Genomic DNA, 17,650 nt, shown 5'->3' with positions numbered 1-17,650 from the left:
CACAACACACCTACTGTAGGCTACACTGACCAGAGACCATGGGAATGGACACACACCTACTGTAGGCTACACTGACCAGAGACCATGGGAATGGACACACACCTACTGTAGGCTACACTGACCAGAGACCATGGGAATGGACACACACCTACTGTAGGCTACACTGACCAGAGACCATGGGAATGGACACACACCTACTGTAGGCTACACTGACCAGAGACCATGGGAATGGACACACACCTACTGTAGGCTACACTGACCAGAGACCATGGGAATGGACACACACCTACTGTAGGCTACACTGACCAGAGACCATGGAAATGGACATACACCTACTGTAGGCTACACTGACCAGAGACCATGGGGATAGACACACACCTACTGTAGACTACACCGACCAGAGACCATGGGAATGGACACACACCTACTGTAGGCTACACTGACCAGAGACCATGGGAATGGACACACACCTACTGTAGGCTACACTGACCAGAGACCATGGGAATGGACATACACCTACTGTAGGCTACACTGACCAGAGACCATGGGAATGGACACACACCTACTGTAGGCTACACCGACCAGAGACCATGGGAATGGACACACACCTACTGTAGGCTACACTGACCAGAGACCATGGGAATGGACACACACCTACTGTAGGCTACACCGACCAGAGACCATGGGAATGGACACACACCTACTGTAGGCTACACTGACCAGAGACCATGGGAATGGACACACACCTACTGTAGGCTACACTGACCAGAGACCATGGGAATGGACACACACCTACTGTAGGCTACACTGACCAGAGACCATGGGAATGGACATACACCTACTGTAGGCTACACTGACCAGAGACCATGGGAATGGACACACACCTACTGTAGGCTACACTGACCAGAGACCATGGAAATGGACATACACCTACTGTAGGCTACACTGACCAGAGACCATGGGAATGGACACACACCTACTGTAGGCTACACTGACCAGAGACCATGGGAATGGACACACACCTACTGTAGGCTACACTGACCAGAGACCATGGAATGGACACACACCTACTGTAGGCTACACTGACCAGAGACCATGGGAATGGACACACACCTACTGTAGGCTACACTGACCAGAGACCATGGAAATGGACATACACCTACTGTAGGCTACACTGACCAGAGACCATGGGAATGGACACACACCTACTGTAGACTACACCGACCAGAGACCATGGGAATGGACACACACCTACTGTAGGCTACACTGACCAGAGACCATGGGAATGGACACACACCTACTGTAGGCTACACTGACCAGAGACCATGGAAATGGACACACACCTACTGTAGGCTACACTGACCAGAGACCATGGGAAATGGACACACACCTACTGTAGGCTACACTGACCAGAGACCATGGGAATGGACACACACCTACTGTAGGCTACACTGACCAGAGACCATGGGAATGGACACACACCTACTGTAGGCTACACTGACCAGAGACCATGGGAATGGACACACACCTACTGTAGGCTACACTGACCAGAGACCATGGGAATGGACACACACCTACTGTAGGCTACACTGACCAGAGACCATGGGAATGGACACACACCTACTGTAGGCTACACTGACCAGAGACCATGGGAATGGACACACACCTACTGTAGGCTACACTGACCAGAGACCATGGGAATGGACACACACCTACTGTAGGCTACACTGACCAGAGACCATGGGAATGGACACACACCTACTGTAGGACTACACTGACCAGAGACCATGGGAATGGACACACACCTACTGTAGGCTACACTGACCAGAGACCATGGGAATGGACACACACCTACTGTAGGCTACACTGACCAGAGACCATGGGAATGGACACACACCTACTGTAGGCTACACTGACCAGAGACCATGGGAATGGACACACACCTACTGTAGGCTACACTGACCAGAGACCATGGAAATGGACACACACCTACTGTAGGCTACACTGACCAGAGGCCATGGGAATGGACACACACCTACTGTAGGCTACACTGACCAGAGACCATGGAATGGACACACACCTACTGTAGGCTACACTGACCAGAGACCATGGGAATGGACACACACCTACTGTAGGCTACACTGACCAGAGACCATGGGAATGGACACACACCTACTGTAGACTACACTGACCAGAGACCATGGGAATGGACACACACCTACTGTAGGCTACACTGACCAGAGACCATGGGAATGGACACACACCTACTGTAGGCTACACTGACCAGAGACCATGGGAATGGACACACACCTACTGTAGACTACACTGACCAGAGACCATGGGAATGGACACACACCTACTGTAGGCTACACTGACCAGAGACCATGGGAATGGACACACACCTACTGTAGGACTACACTGACCAGAGACCATGGGAATGGACACACACCTACTGTAGGCTACACTGACCAGAGACCATGGGAATGGACACACACCTACTGTAGGCTACACTGACCAGAGACCATGGGAATGGACACACACCTACTGTAGGCTACACTGACCAGAGACCATGGGAATGGACACACACCTACTGTAGGCTACACTGACCAGAGACCATGGGAATGGACACACACCTACTGTAGGCTACACTGACCAGAGACCATGGGAATGGACACACACCTACTGTAGGCTACACCGACCAGAGACCATGGGAATGGACACACACCTACTGTAGGCTACACTGACCAGAGACCATGGGAATGGACACACACCTACTGTAGACTACACTGACCAGAGACCATGGGAATGGACACACACCTACTGTAGGCTACACTGACCAGAGACCATGGGAATGGACACACACCTACTGTAGGCTACACTGACCAGAGACCATGGGAATGGACACACACCTACTGTAGGCTACACTGACCAGAGACCATGGAAATGGACATACACCTACTGTAGGCTACACTGACCAGAGACCATGGGAATGGACACACACCTACTGTAGACTACACCGACCAGAGACCATGGGAATGGACACACACCTACTGTAGGCTACACTGACCAGAGACCATGGGAATGGACACACACCTACTGTAGGCTACACTGACCAGAGACCATGGGAATGGACATACACCTACTGTAGGCTACACTGACCAGAGACCATGGGAATGGACACACACCTACTGTAGGCTACACCGACCAGAGACCATGGGAATGGACACACACCTACTGTAGGCTACACTGACCAGAGACCATGGGAATGGACACACACCTACTGTAGGCTACACCTGACCAGAGACCATGGGAATGGACACACACCTACTGTAGGCTACACTGACCAGAGACCATGGGAATGGACACACACCTACTGTAGGCTACACCGACCAGAGACCATGGGAATGGACACACACCTACTGTAGACTACACCGACCAGAGACCATGGGAATGGACACACACCTACTGTAGGCTACACTGACCAGAGACCATGGGAATGGACACACACCTACTGTAGGCTACACTGACCAGAGACCATGGGAATGGACACACACCTACTGTAGGCTACACTGACCAGAGACCATGGGAATGGACACACACCTACTGTAGGCTACACTGACCAGAGACCATGGGAATGGACACACACCTACTGTAGGCTACACTGACCAGAGACCATGGGAATGGACACACACCTACTGTAGGCTACACTGACCAGAGACCATGGGAATGGACACACACCTACTGTAGGCTACACTGACCAGAGACCATGGGAATGGACACACACCTACTGTAGGCTACACTGACCAGAGACCATGGGAATGGACACACACCTACTGTAGGCTACACTGACCAGAGACCATGGGAATGGACACACACCTACTGTAGGCTACACTGACCAGAGACCATGGGAATGGACACACACCTACTGTAGGCTACACTGACCAGAGACCATGGGAATGGACACACACCTACTGTAGGCTACACTGACCAGAGACCATGGGAATGGACACACACCTACTGTAGGCTACACTGACCAGAGACCATGGGAATGGACACACACCTACTGTAGGCTACACTGACCAGAGACCATGGGAATGGACACACACCTACTGTAGGCTACACTGACCAGAGACCATGGGAATGGACACACACCTACTGTAGGCTACACTGACCAGAGACCATGGGAATGGACACACACCTACTGTAGGCTACACTGACCAGAGACCATGGGAATGGACACACACCTACTGTAGGCTACACTGACCAGAGACCATGGGAATGGACACACACCTACTGTAGGCTACACTGACCAGAGACCATGGGAATGGACACACACCTACTGTAGGCTACACTGACCAGAGACCATGGGAATGGACATACACCTACTGTAGGCTACACTGACCAGAGACCATGGGAATGGACACACACCTACTGTAGGCTACACTGACCAGAGACCATGGGAATGGACACACACCTACTGTAGGCTACACTGACCAGAGACCATGGGAATGGACACACACCTACTGTAGGCTACACTGACCAGAGACCATGGGAATGGACACACACCTACTGTAGACTACACCTGACCAGAGACCATGGGAATGGACACACACCTACTGTAGGCTACACTGACCAGAGACCATGGGAATGGACACACACCTACTGTAGGCTACACTGACCAGAGACCATGGAAATGGACATACACCTGCTGTAGGCTACACTGACCAGAGACCATGGGAATGGACACACACCTACTGTAGGCTACACTGACCAGAGACCATGGAATGGACACACACCTACTGTAGGCTACACTGACCAGAGACCATGGGAATGGACACACACCTACTGTAGGCTACACTGACCAGAGACCATGGGAATGGACACACACCTACTGTAGACTACACCGACCAGAGACCATGGGAATGGACACACACCTACTGTAGGCTACACTGACCAGAGACCATGGGAATGGACACACACCTACTGTAGACTACACCGACCAGAGACCATGGGAATGGACACACACCTACTGTAGGCTACACTGACCAGAGACCATGGGAATGGACACACACCTACTGTAGGCTACACCTGACCAGAGACCATGGAATGGACACTACACCTACTGTAGGCTACACTGACCAGAGACCATGGGAATGGACACACACCTACTGTAGGCTACACTGACCAGAGACCATGGGAATGGACACACACCTACTGTAGGCTACACTGACCAGAGACCATGGGAATGGACACACACCTACTGTAGGCTACACTGACCAGAGACCATGGGAATGGACACACACCTACTGTAGGCTACACTGACCAGAGACCATGGGAATGGACACACACCTACTGTAGGCTACACTGACCAGAGACCATGGGAATGGACACACACCTACTGTAGGCTACACTGACCAGAGACCATGGGAATGGACACACACCTACTGTAGGCTACACTGACCAGAGACCATGGGAATGGACACACACCTACTGTAGGCTACACCGACCAGAGACCATGGGAATGGACACACACCTACTGTAGGCTACACTGACCAGAGACCATGGGAATGGACACACACCTACTGTAGGCTACACTGACCAGAGACCATGGGAATGGACACACACCTACTGTAGGCTACACTGACCAGAGACCATGGGAATGGACACACACCTACTGTAGGCTACACTGACCAGAGACCATGGGAATGGACACACACCTACTGTAGGCTACACTGACCAGAGACCATGGGAATGGACACACACCTACTGTAGGCTACACTGACCAGAGACCATGGGAATGGACACACACCTACTGTAGACTACACTGACCAGAGACCATGGGAATGGACACACACCTACTGTAGGCTACACTGACCAGAGACCATGGGAATGGACACACACCTACTGTAGGCTACACTGACCAGAGACCATGGGAATGGACATACACCTACTGTAGGCTACACTGACCAGAGACCATGGGAATGGACACACACCTACTGTAGGCTACACTGACCAGAGACCATGGGAATGGACACACACCTACTGTAGGCTACACTGACCAGAGACCATGGGAATGGACACACACCTACTGTAGGCTACACTGACCAGAGACCATGGGAATGGACACACACCTACTGTAGGCTACACTGACCAGAGACCATGGGAATGGACACACACCTACTGTAGGCTACACTGACCAGAGACCATGGGAATGGACACACACCTACTGTAGGACTACACTGACCAGAGACCATGGGAATGGACACACACCTACTGTAGGCTACACTGACCAGAGACCATGGGAATGGACACACACCTACTGTAGACTACACTGACCAGAGACCATGGCAATGGACACACACCTACTGTAGGCTACACTGACCAGAGGCCATGATAATGGACACACACCTACTTGTAGGCTACACTGACCAGAGACCATGGGAATGGACACACACCTACTGTAGGCTACACTGACCAGAGGCCATGGGAATGGACACACACCTACTGTAGGCTACACTGACCAGAGGCCATGGGAATGGACACACACCTACTGTAGACTACACCGACCAGAGGCCATGGGAATGGACACACACCTACTGTAGGCTACACTGACCAGAGGCCATGAGAATTGACACACACCTACTGTAGACTACACCGACCAGAGACCATGGAAATGGACATACACCTGCTGTAGGCTACACTGACCAGAGACCATGGTAATGGACACACACCTACTGTAGACTACACCGACCAGAGACATTGGGAATGGACACACACCTACTGTAGGCTACATTGACCAGAGACCATGGGAATGGACACACACCTACTGTAGGCTACACCGACCAGAGACCATGGGAATGGACACACACCTACTGTAGACTACACTGACCAGAGACCATGGGAATGGACATACACCTACTGTAGGCTACATTGACCAGAGACCATGGGAATGGACACACACCTACTGTAGGCTACACCGACCAGAGACCATGGGAATGGACACACACCTACTGTAGACTACACTGATCAGAGACCATGGGAATGGACATACACCTACTGTAGGCTACACTAACCAGAGGCCATGGTAATGGACACACACCTACTGTAGGCTTCACTGACCAGAGACCATGGGAATGGACATACACCTACTGTAGACTACACTGACCAGAGACCATGGGAATGGACACACACCTACTGTAGGCTACACTGACCAGAGGCCATGGGAATGGACACACACCTACTGTAGGCTACACTGACCAGAGACCATGGGAATGGACACACACCTACTGTAGACTACACCGACCAGAGGCCATGGGAATGGACACACACCTACTATAGGCTACACTGACCAGAGACCATGGGAATGGACACACACCTACTGTAGGCTACACTGACCAGCGACCATGGAAATGGACATACACCTGCTGTAGGCTACACTGACCAGAGACCATGGGGATGGACACACACCTACTGTAGGCTACACTGACCAGAGGCCATGAGAATTGACACACACCTACTGTAGGCTACACTGACCAGAGACCATGGGAATGGACACACACCTACTGTAGGCTACACTGACCAGAGGCCATGGGAATGGACACACACCTACTGTAGACTACACCGACCAGAGGCCATGGGAATGGACACACACCTACTGTAGGCTACACTGACCAGAGGCCATGGGAATGGACACACACCTACTGTAGACTACACCGACCAGAGGCCATGGGAATGGACACACACCTACTGTAGGCTACACTGACCAGAGGCCATGAGAATTGACACACACCTACTGTAGACTACACCGACCAGAGACCATGGCAATGGACACACACCTACTGTAGGCTACACTGACCAGAGGCCATGAGAATTGACACACACCTATTGTAGGCTACACTGACCAGAGACCATGGGAATGGACACAAACCTACTGTAGGCTACACTAACCAGAGGCCATGAGAATTGACACACACCTACTGTAGGCTACACTGACCAGAGACCATGGGAATGGACACACACCTACTGTAGGCTACACTGACCAGAGGCCATGAGAATTGACACACGCCTACTGTAGGCTACACTGACCAGAGGCCATGGGAATGGACACACACCTACTGTAGGCTACACTGACCAGAGGCCATGAGAATTGACACACACCTACTGTAGGCTACACTGACCAGAGGCCATGAGAATTGACACACACCTACTGTAGGCTACACTGACCAGAGGCCATGGGAATGGACACACACCTACTGTAGGCTACACTGACCAGAGACCATGGGAATGGACACACACCTACTGTAGGCTACACTGACCAGAGGCCATGAGAATTGACACACACCTATTGTAGACTACACTGACCAGAGACCATGGGAATGGACACACACCTACTGTAGTCTACACTGACCAGAGACCATGGGAATGGACACACACCTACTGTAGGCTACACAAGCTGGATTGATCTGGAGAGTCTGTTTTTCAAACAGCATAGCATACAGTGAATAGTTATACATTCTAGACATTCCTTTTTATTTAGTTTTTAATGTGTTAAATGTTGATTTTATTTCGTGCCAATATTACAAGACTGTTCTATTTCAATCAATTGCATGGATTGATGAGGGCATCCATATTAAATTTTTATGGAAAGTAAATCCAGGTGCCTCCTTCCACCATTCTCATTCAATTAATTCTGAAACAGCGCTGTAATTTTACAAATACACATGAAATACTCTGACATTACAATTTTTGTTCTTTTAATTTCTTTGAGTAGATTTTTTATATACATTTTACATGATATATCTATGTTTGGCAAATGTCATGCAAAGTCTGTTTTCCAATGTTTTCCATTGAATCTCCTGTTTTTGTCAGGGCTTGAGATGTCTATACTTTGTTCCAGGGTTCTGTTTAATGTTGAAGTTTAAATATTAAATAAACATTGGTTTATATTCAATTGAGGATCTTAAGTCATTCTTCATATGTATATTGAAACTGTTAAAATACAGTATTTAGAAACATTCATTAAAACATGATATTTGTAAAATAAAATAAAATATTTTCCCTACCTACCTACCCAGATATTAAAACCTGGGTCGGGTTTAGGCAAACACACAAATGATTAATTCTGGCCTTAACTAGTTTTTTGTTAATATTTTGCCCTTGTTTAATCGATTTTGAGTTTGAATTACGATTTTGTTACAGCGTCGGTATTTTACATTATATGAGATATATCATTTGGTGGGCTTATTTATAGCAGGCATGGGCATGTTGTCAGATAAATATGGTAATTTCATATGATCTTAATTTTGCATTCTGATCATCAGTTTTTGGTTTTATACTAAATTTGTAACTGAACATTTGAAACATTGCTATAATGACATATTTTGCAATGGTTATGATTTTGTTGTAGTGAAGACTTTAGTAAAAGGTACAGATTTTGAGAAAAAGTTGTAAAATCTTATTACTATATACTGTAACCACCAGTGCATAGAATTTAAGAGAGATTATTAATAAATCAGGTGACTTTTTTGGTCTGCAATGAGCCACTTTAATGACCTTGTCAAAATTCCAATGGGGATACATCATCATTATATTCACATGCAATCCTCGATCTTATCCCATAGCTACGAAAGCCGGTTGGGACCATTTTCGTAGAAAAAAATAAAAAAAAATTCGCGTAATAACGCGAAACTATCGCGTTATATCGCGAAACTAACGCGTTATATCGCGAAACTTTCGCATAATTACGCGAAACTAACGCGTTATTACGCGAAACTATCGCGTAATATCGCGAAACTTTCGCGTTATTACGCGAAACTAACGCGTTATTATGCGAAACTAACGCGTAATTACGCGAAATACATTTATTGTATTATTACATGTATATGACTGTGATTTCCCCCTTTCCAGATTGGGCAATTCTAAACATTATCCCTTTGATCAAATATTATTATCAACCCCGAATCCGTGCCTCAGTGTAGGACAAAACACCCCCGTCCCTTACCCCCACCCCCCGGACAAAAGCCCCTTCTATATAAATTTAGTTGGTATACGTTATATACTATTAGTAAATCTGTATTTTTTAATAGTATTTTATCAATAATCATCGATTACATGGTGCCATCAGGTTCCTAAAACATCTCCTTTTTCAGTATCTGTGTCTCAAGTTATAATATAATGACTGCCTTACCAAACATGTTGCTCTGTCTTGTAATCATTTTAATTTTAGGAATGATTAAAATCAAAGAAATCATATAAAAAAACAAATTGATACCTGTGCAAATAAAGACATTTCACTGTTGATACACATGAAGACATTAATGATATATTTCTTTTCATGAGAATACAACATCAATGAAAATGTATAAAAATTTATATAAAGGAGCTTTTGTCCACTTTTTGATTAGTATGAAGGGGCTTTTGTCCTAGGGGCTAATGTCTAGGGGGGGGGGGGGGGGGGGGGGCTTTTGTCCGTACCCTCTCTCGCTACAGAGTGATACAACCACCCAATAACTCGAATACGCACCCAAATATAATAACAGGGACTCTCCCGCAATCCGTGACGTCAAATCATGGGTGACATAACAATCCAACAACTCGATTACACACCCAAATATAGTAACAAGGGAATGTCCAACTATCCGTGTCGTCATAAATGCATGCTTACATGTACGTGTAGGTATATGCTCCCGGACAGAGTTTAATAGACTGAATTTTTAGATGTTTCAGCATTTACATTTTGTTGAATTTTAAGCAATAATAAATAATGAAGTTTAAATTCATTGTTGACTTTGACTTTTTAAATGTCATTTTGAACCTTTCTCCAGTCGATCACTATTATTTTTTCAATCCTATGACAGGTAATGATAATCATTCTGTAATATGAAAATGTTGCAGTTTTGTCATATAATAAAGCAGTTATCAACCTGTTTTCAGGTGAATACGATGACCTTCGGCCTCGGGAAATATCATTTTCTCGAGTTGTTTATAAATCATCATATTTACCTGAAAACAGGTCGATAATTGTATAATATCACGAAACTTTTGCGTTATAATGCGCAGCAGGTTATATCAGACGATGAAATGGTTTCAGAGTATCAGATACTGACTGTAAAGATGGAGGGCGAGAACCAAGATTTTTTTTTCTGTCCAGAATTTTATAATTCTTTGAGAATGAATAATGCAACATCGTATATATCCGAGAACTAATTTCCTTATTGTTAAACACTATCGTTTCAAAGTTCGTTTACGTGTTAAATTGCTTAAAACAGCACTATCCACTATTGTTAAAAAAACTCAAAATTTCAGCTTGGGATAGGAGGCTAAGCTCAAAATAAAAGCTCACTAAACTGTCGTGCCTCATGTCAATACTCTTCAAAAGTAGCCGATACTTCTTATAACTATCAATATATATTCGTGATATAACGCGTTAGATTCGCGTAATAACGCGTAAGTTTCGCGTAATAACGCGTTAGTTTCGCGTAATAACGCGTAAGTTTCGCGAAATAACGCGAAAGTTTCGCGATATAACGCGTTAGTTTCGCGTAATAACGCGAAAGTTTCGCGATATAACGCGTTAGTTTCGCGTAATAACGCGAAAGTTTCGCGAAATAACGCGTTAGTTTCGCGTAATTACGCGAAAGTTTCGCGATATAACGCGTTAGTTTCGCGTAATAACGCGAATTTTTTTTTATTTTCTTCTACAAAAATGGTCCCAACCGGCTTTCGTACATAGCAGAGACTTGATTAAAAACAAAATTAATTTAATGAAGTGTCTTTTTAGCTACATGTACAATATCTCTTTACATTTGAATACAAATGATATCTATTGCATCATGATAATGTACATCTTCCTGTTGCTTTGCCAGATGAAACTTTCAACTTCAAGGAACCTTCTCCAATATTTGCTGTAACATCAGGGTTTGATGTTCCTGAACCGATGAAGGTGCGGGCAAACTTTGCTTTTGATTGAAATACATACATGTACAGACTATACAATATCATATTTATCCTGAAAAGTGACAGGGCCAACATGTAAATTTTAACTCATATAGCAGGACAATTAAATAGCTATCCAGTAATAAACAGCACCCATGATGCCTATTGAAGTTGAGTAGAAATGCCAATGAATGCTAGTTCATTGTCTGGTAATATTGTTTCGGGTCAAAGTTTATGTGCTATAGAAGTAGGTAGGCTTATTTCAAGGCATGGGTGTACTTTTCATTTGCATTTTTTGACTCTAAAAGCATTGCACTAAATTAATTATGATTGATTCTTTTATATACACACTGAAATTGATTGTGCGAATTAATGAATGTTTTATTTGATAAAATTTGGCAATGCGTTTAAATTTGACCCTACAAAAAACTTTATACATGTATGTAATTGTGTGTATATATTATACATGTACCGAGGTACCGGTATATGTAATTTGTTTTTATAGAGTACTTTTGTTATTTTGTTCTACAGAGTTGCCTGAAGAAGTTTAAGCTGGAGTTCCAGAAAAGCATAAACAAAGATACAACCCATGTTGTAATGCATACAGGTAAACATTCTAGTAAGACCTACATGCAGATCAGATTTGTTATAAACAATGATCATGCATGGTCGAAGGTCATGTACCAAAATGAGCCGTGTTTGAATTGGCCTTGGTCAGGTCATACAAAGTTTCCTAGTACATTATAACTAAATTTGTTGGTGTTAATCATGAATACATGATAGAAAGGAGATGTGTGACATTGCTAAATAAGGTCACTGTCTTATTGAACTGTAACACAAAATACTTTGTTTGTTGACAACATGTGTATGCTCTTCAAACACAGGATGTTCAGCCCTGCACTGCTTGATCTTGTTTCAGATTGATCTCTGTTGTAAAACCAATGAACTAGGGTGTACAAAGCTAATTTTAATATTTGAGCAGAATTAAGTTAATTCTTTCCCCGAGGGATTGATAACTTATTATTCTTTGACTCTTGACACATATAGATACATAATTTTAGATGAATCGGTTATTGTTGCATCATGTTAATTATCATGGTTCGATGAAGTCATAATCATTCTTAACTTCAATTATACACCAAATTGCATGTTGTATTTAGATTGTCTATTACGTATACCATTGAATAAAATTATCAACCATCAGTAGTCTATTGAAGCTTAATCTTTCTCCTGATGTTTGCTGAAGAATCCTACACTAACAACAATGCTAAATGGAAAGTCTGGATTTAATAAATTTAAATTGAGATTCTCATTTTTCAGTTCCAAGTGCAAGTCAAGTCTGCGACCGCAGTTTAAAAATTTTTGATTGGAATCTCAAAAGGGCTTTGGGTGGTTAGCGATGGGTGGTTGACTGACAGCGTGAAGGCCAACAGGATCATGCTAGAGGTAATTAATTTACGTATACTCTAGCATTGACAAGTAGCCAAATTGAATATAATAGAAATGTACAAATTGTACCTGTATACCTAATATAAAGACCAATTATGGAAAAGCTACAGTGCTATCCCCACCACATAGTTAACATAATTGCTGGAGTAGGTGCATGGAAATGCATGCAAAGTATACATCAAGTTTTATGACATCAATATCTGTATTAACTCTTTCCGTACCGCAACTCCGGTCCGGAATCCGTACCGGATGTTCTAACTAGTCTCACCCCCGCGGCCACAACAAAATGGCAGTATTAAAGTTCGTTTTTAGACGACATGTTTCTATTGCAAGAAATAAACAGGTAACCGTGGATTTATGTTTTTTTTTTCTTTCATGTTTTTGTTCATAAACATACAACTCCTTACTTTCGCAACATTATGACCAACTGGTATATGATTATGGTTTAAGGATTGACATTTATCCGGCAACGAACGAAACGATTCACTATGGAAAACTGCTTTGTAATGCAGGTCCCAAAAGTGGGTGGATTTCGGTTACAAAGTCATCACGTTTGCTAAATACACAGTGGTTTTATCATGATTGACATCAAACTATATAAAATTACTTCTAAAAGTCTCAGTAAATATATTGTTATGGTTTAACAAGTTTTCTGATCAATTTCAGTCGCATGGTAGCATTGTAGGTAGGGGAGATGTGTATATTTCTTAACTAATTAACTAATTGTATAATTAGTTAACTCTCTCTTTAGGTCACCTGAGACAAAGTCTATTCTAACTGTCTTTTGTCTGTCATTGTGCGTCGTCCGTCACTAGAAAATTTAAATTTTGAACTTCTTCTCAAAACCCCTTAACCAATTTTAATGAAATTTGGCAGGAATCTTCCCTGGCCAATGATGCACCAAAAGTGTGATTTATATGGTCCTAGTCTCGCTAGTCCTAGTTGGTTGGAAGTAAACAATGAGTCTTCTGACCAAAAGTCAAGGTGACTGGGTAAAAGGTCAAGATGACATTTTGTAGCTTTTCACTGATGAACATTTTATTATGACATTGTGAATAAAGTTGATCGGAATTAAAACAAGGAGTCAGTTGACCAAAAGTCAAGGTCAAAGAGGTCAAGGTCACTGATTCAAAGGTCAAGGAAACTGTTTGTAACTTTCTTCAATTGAAAAAAGATCAAATTCACTTACATTGATTGTTGAGTTCAAAGCTCAAGGATTGATGATTTTGGGAGATATATACACTTATAAACAGGGCCGTTGCTAATTACTTGTCAGTGTACTAGCTAGCTCAAACTTGGTTTAGGTTAATGAACATTTCAATGTAAGGACACAATAACAAAAGTTATTGGTACAAGTACATCAAAATTCAGGTGACCGTTACAGCCCATGGGCCTCTTGTTATTTTATTTTAGGATGACTATGAAATCAAAGGAGACAGTATCATTTCTGCTGAACATGAGGGTCCCAGAAAGGCTAGGACTAGGTCGTCACCTTTGTTTCAAGATTATTCTTTTATACTCCTGAATTTCGATGGAGATGGGAAGCTTAGTCCAGGTTAGTTTGTTGATTTTTTTTCAAATCACATACAGTATGATATAATGATATATATATATGGATACCAGGTACATGTGTCTAAAACAAGTTCAGTTGTGATCACATGAGAAATATACATCGTTTTGTAGGAAATGGCATTTGAGGTCAATCCTTTCCATTATTTTGAGACAGAATGGTCTTGAGGTTAAGATTTATAACAGGTGCCAATATACATGTATATAGAATATAGGTTGTTAAATAAGACAAATTTAAATTGAGCAGAAATGATACAGTGGTGTCAGTGACCATAACTGTTAATGTGACGTTAAACAAAACCAAACAATATATAATGTAAGATTTTAAAGTTGAAACAGATTCAAAATTAATCACCATGTTGATTCATAAATACCTGTCAACTCTCGCAATCTCGCCTCGCTGTTAGTCTCATAATATCGGGCCAATTTTTCCATGTGTGATTAATAGCTATTACAGTTTCCCCGCTATAAACTAAGTTCCACATTTCTTACAAAATTTTACTGACAGTGTCATTGGTGTAAAATGGAGTGTGATGCCATAAAACAGATAATTAGGACTAATGAGACTACCTATGTGTTCACTTACACAAGCTGGTCTAGGCAATAGTAATCAGTAAGCTGTATTTAAATAAAATCTTGATAGAGATATATGGATAGACACTTCATTCAAATTATTAAAGATTACCTGCAGTCTGCTTCTGCTTCAATTGTGTAGCCACATCTACTATTGTAAAACTAAAACTGTGAAAGAATCCATACTTACATATATATTTCCAGTGGTAATATTTTGATACTGTAAATTTCTTATTATTCACGAGGGATTATATTCATGGAATTTTGAGAGCTGCATCAGTCGCAAATTTAAATCCCTTGCAAATATACAGTTACTTTTGTTGGTGCAATCCCTATGATTTAATTTTAAGGTAATCCCTGCGAAATCATGACAAAGGTTTACCTTTCGCAAAATTAAGTACACTGTACTTGCAAAAATAAAGTGATTTACAGTAATAAATCTGGCATTATAAATTGAGTAAAAAATAATTTATTATGCATATTTATTACAAAATGTCCATTGATTGTAAACTTAATTTGTTTATTCCTGCAGAATATAATGTTAACACCGATTACCGGTTAACAATATATATTTTACTCATTGAAAAATAATTGTATTTTTTCCATACATATAAATAAAACATTTCTTTCAAGTTACATCGAAAGATCAGCTATGAAAATATTATTTTTAATCAGTTATACAATTTGCAAAACACGTGTAAAATATTGAAGATAATTTCTAAAAAAAAAATGAAGTATGTAATAGTTAAGCCGCGACATTGTCGAAATCTCATTCTCTGGAAGGCAAGTCAGACTATTTCAAAACCTAAATCTAACTTTCCTAAAAGTCAAGGTTGACATATTTTCAAAGGATTTTCAATACTAAATATACATATATATATATATATCACTGAAACTGATAAAATTTTTAGCTTAACTTGTTGTCATACAAGATCTTGAGTGATTATGAACTTAACATTCTGTTGTAAATCAGTTACACATTATTCAGCTGACAGTAATTTAATGTGAACTAGAAGGAAATGTTGTGATTCATAATATGTATTACCCTGGTATGATTGTCAAAACTACTAAAGATATTTATATTTCTCAGATGATATTACACAGATTGTTGAAAACCTGGGTGGGAAAACTTCGGAGAAAGTGGACGACAGCGAAGGAAAGTGTATTGCATTAGTTTATGATGATGGGGATGGAAGCAGTACTAAGGATGAAAGAATTCTGCCCTTTCAAGGTATTGTTGGAATTTGAAAGAAAGACAATTATTTGTTGCAATTGGAGTATTTAAGTACCGTTCTCCTGGTTCTGGTTCTGTATGGTTCTGGTTCTTCTAATAATTTCTTGTCCGGGCCATAACTTCTATTAAAACCATTAAAGATATTTTGACGAAACTTGCATTTACTTGCATCACCTAAAGCCAATGTGCAGTGTGCACTGCCATTAGAACACTGTGACCTTGACCTCAAGGTCGAAGGTCAAATATGTTTGAATTTTTCCAATTATTATATAAGATGTACTTATCATCCTGATCGACTTTGTAAATATTTACCAAAATTACTGAATTCTGATAAAAGTTTTTAATTACAAGTTGTGAGTTATATGATCAGCCAGCAAATTGCTTGGTCCTTGCATGCACATGATAGTATTTTTGTCTCAAACATTTAACAGTTTATGAGTTTATCATATCTATTAATCTAAGGATTATTTTTTATTCAAGGGAGCACAGATATTTCCGGTACTCAATGCGTGACAGTAAGTGTCTTCTGGCTACTGGATTGTGTGACTACTTTCAGCATTTTGGAGGTTGAAGATTACCTCTATACATTTGGTAAGGACTTTATATTTTTGAAATTAAAGATGTATCGTATTGTGTATTGTGAGTGGTGTAAAGTAATATGTATATGGTCTGTCCGCCTGTAAACAATTATTTTTATCATTATTTCTCAAGTAGCACCTGCAATTAATAGATCTTTCCCAAATTTGATAAGTGCAATACCCGGGTCCTTAGTTGTGCATATTCAATTTTGAGAGTGATCATAAGAACAAGATAGCCGCTAGGTACAGTAAGGCCCGTAGCTTTTAATACTTCTACCCTTTCCCCCGCGATTTATGGTGACGAGTGTACATG

At 42.2% G+C, this 17,650-nt stretch overlaps 1 protein-coding gene across 1 annotated transcript; it reads left to right on the top strand.

Annotated features, from left to right (window-relative positions):
* The first annotated feature begins 13,635 nt into the window (after window positions 1-13,635).
* Window positions 13,636-17,569, top strand: LOC117320379. Its single transcript, XM_033874988.1, has 4 exons — window positions 13,636-13,726; window positions 14,797-14,938; window positions 16,616-16,756; window positions 17,240-17,569. Exons 1-4 carry the CDS (start codon window positions 13,670-13,672, stop codon window positions 17,440-17,442), a joined length of 543 nt encoding a protein of 180 aa, XP_033730879.1. The 5' UTR covers window positions 13,636-13,669; the 3' UTR covers window positions 17,443-17,569.
* Window positions 17,570-17,650: the final 81 nt, after the last annotated feature.

The sequence above is a fragment of the Pecten maximus genome, unplaced genomic scaffold (assembly GCF_902652985.1).
Source record: "Pecten maximus unplaced genomic scaffold, xPecMax1.1, whole genome shotgun sequence".
NCBI lineage: Eukaryota > Metazoa > Mollusca > Bivalvia > Pectinida > Pectinidae > Pecten > Pecten maximus.
Note: the sequence above shows the minus strand (reverse complement) of the source record. Positions and strands in the feature narration are given on the sequence as shown.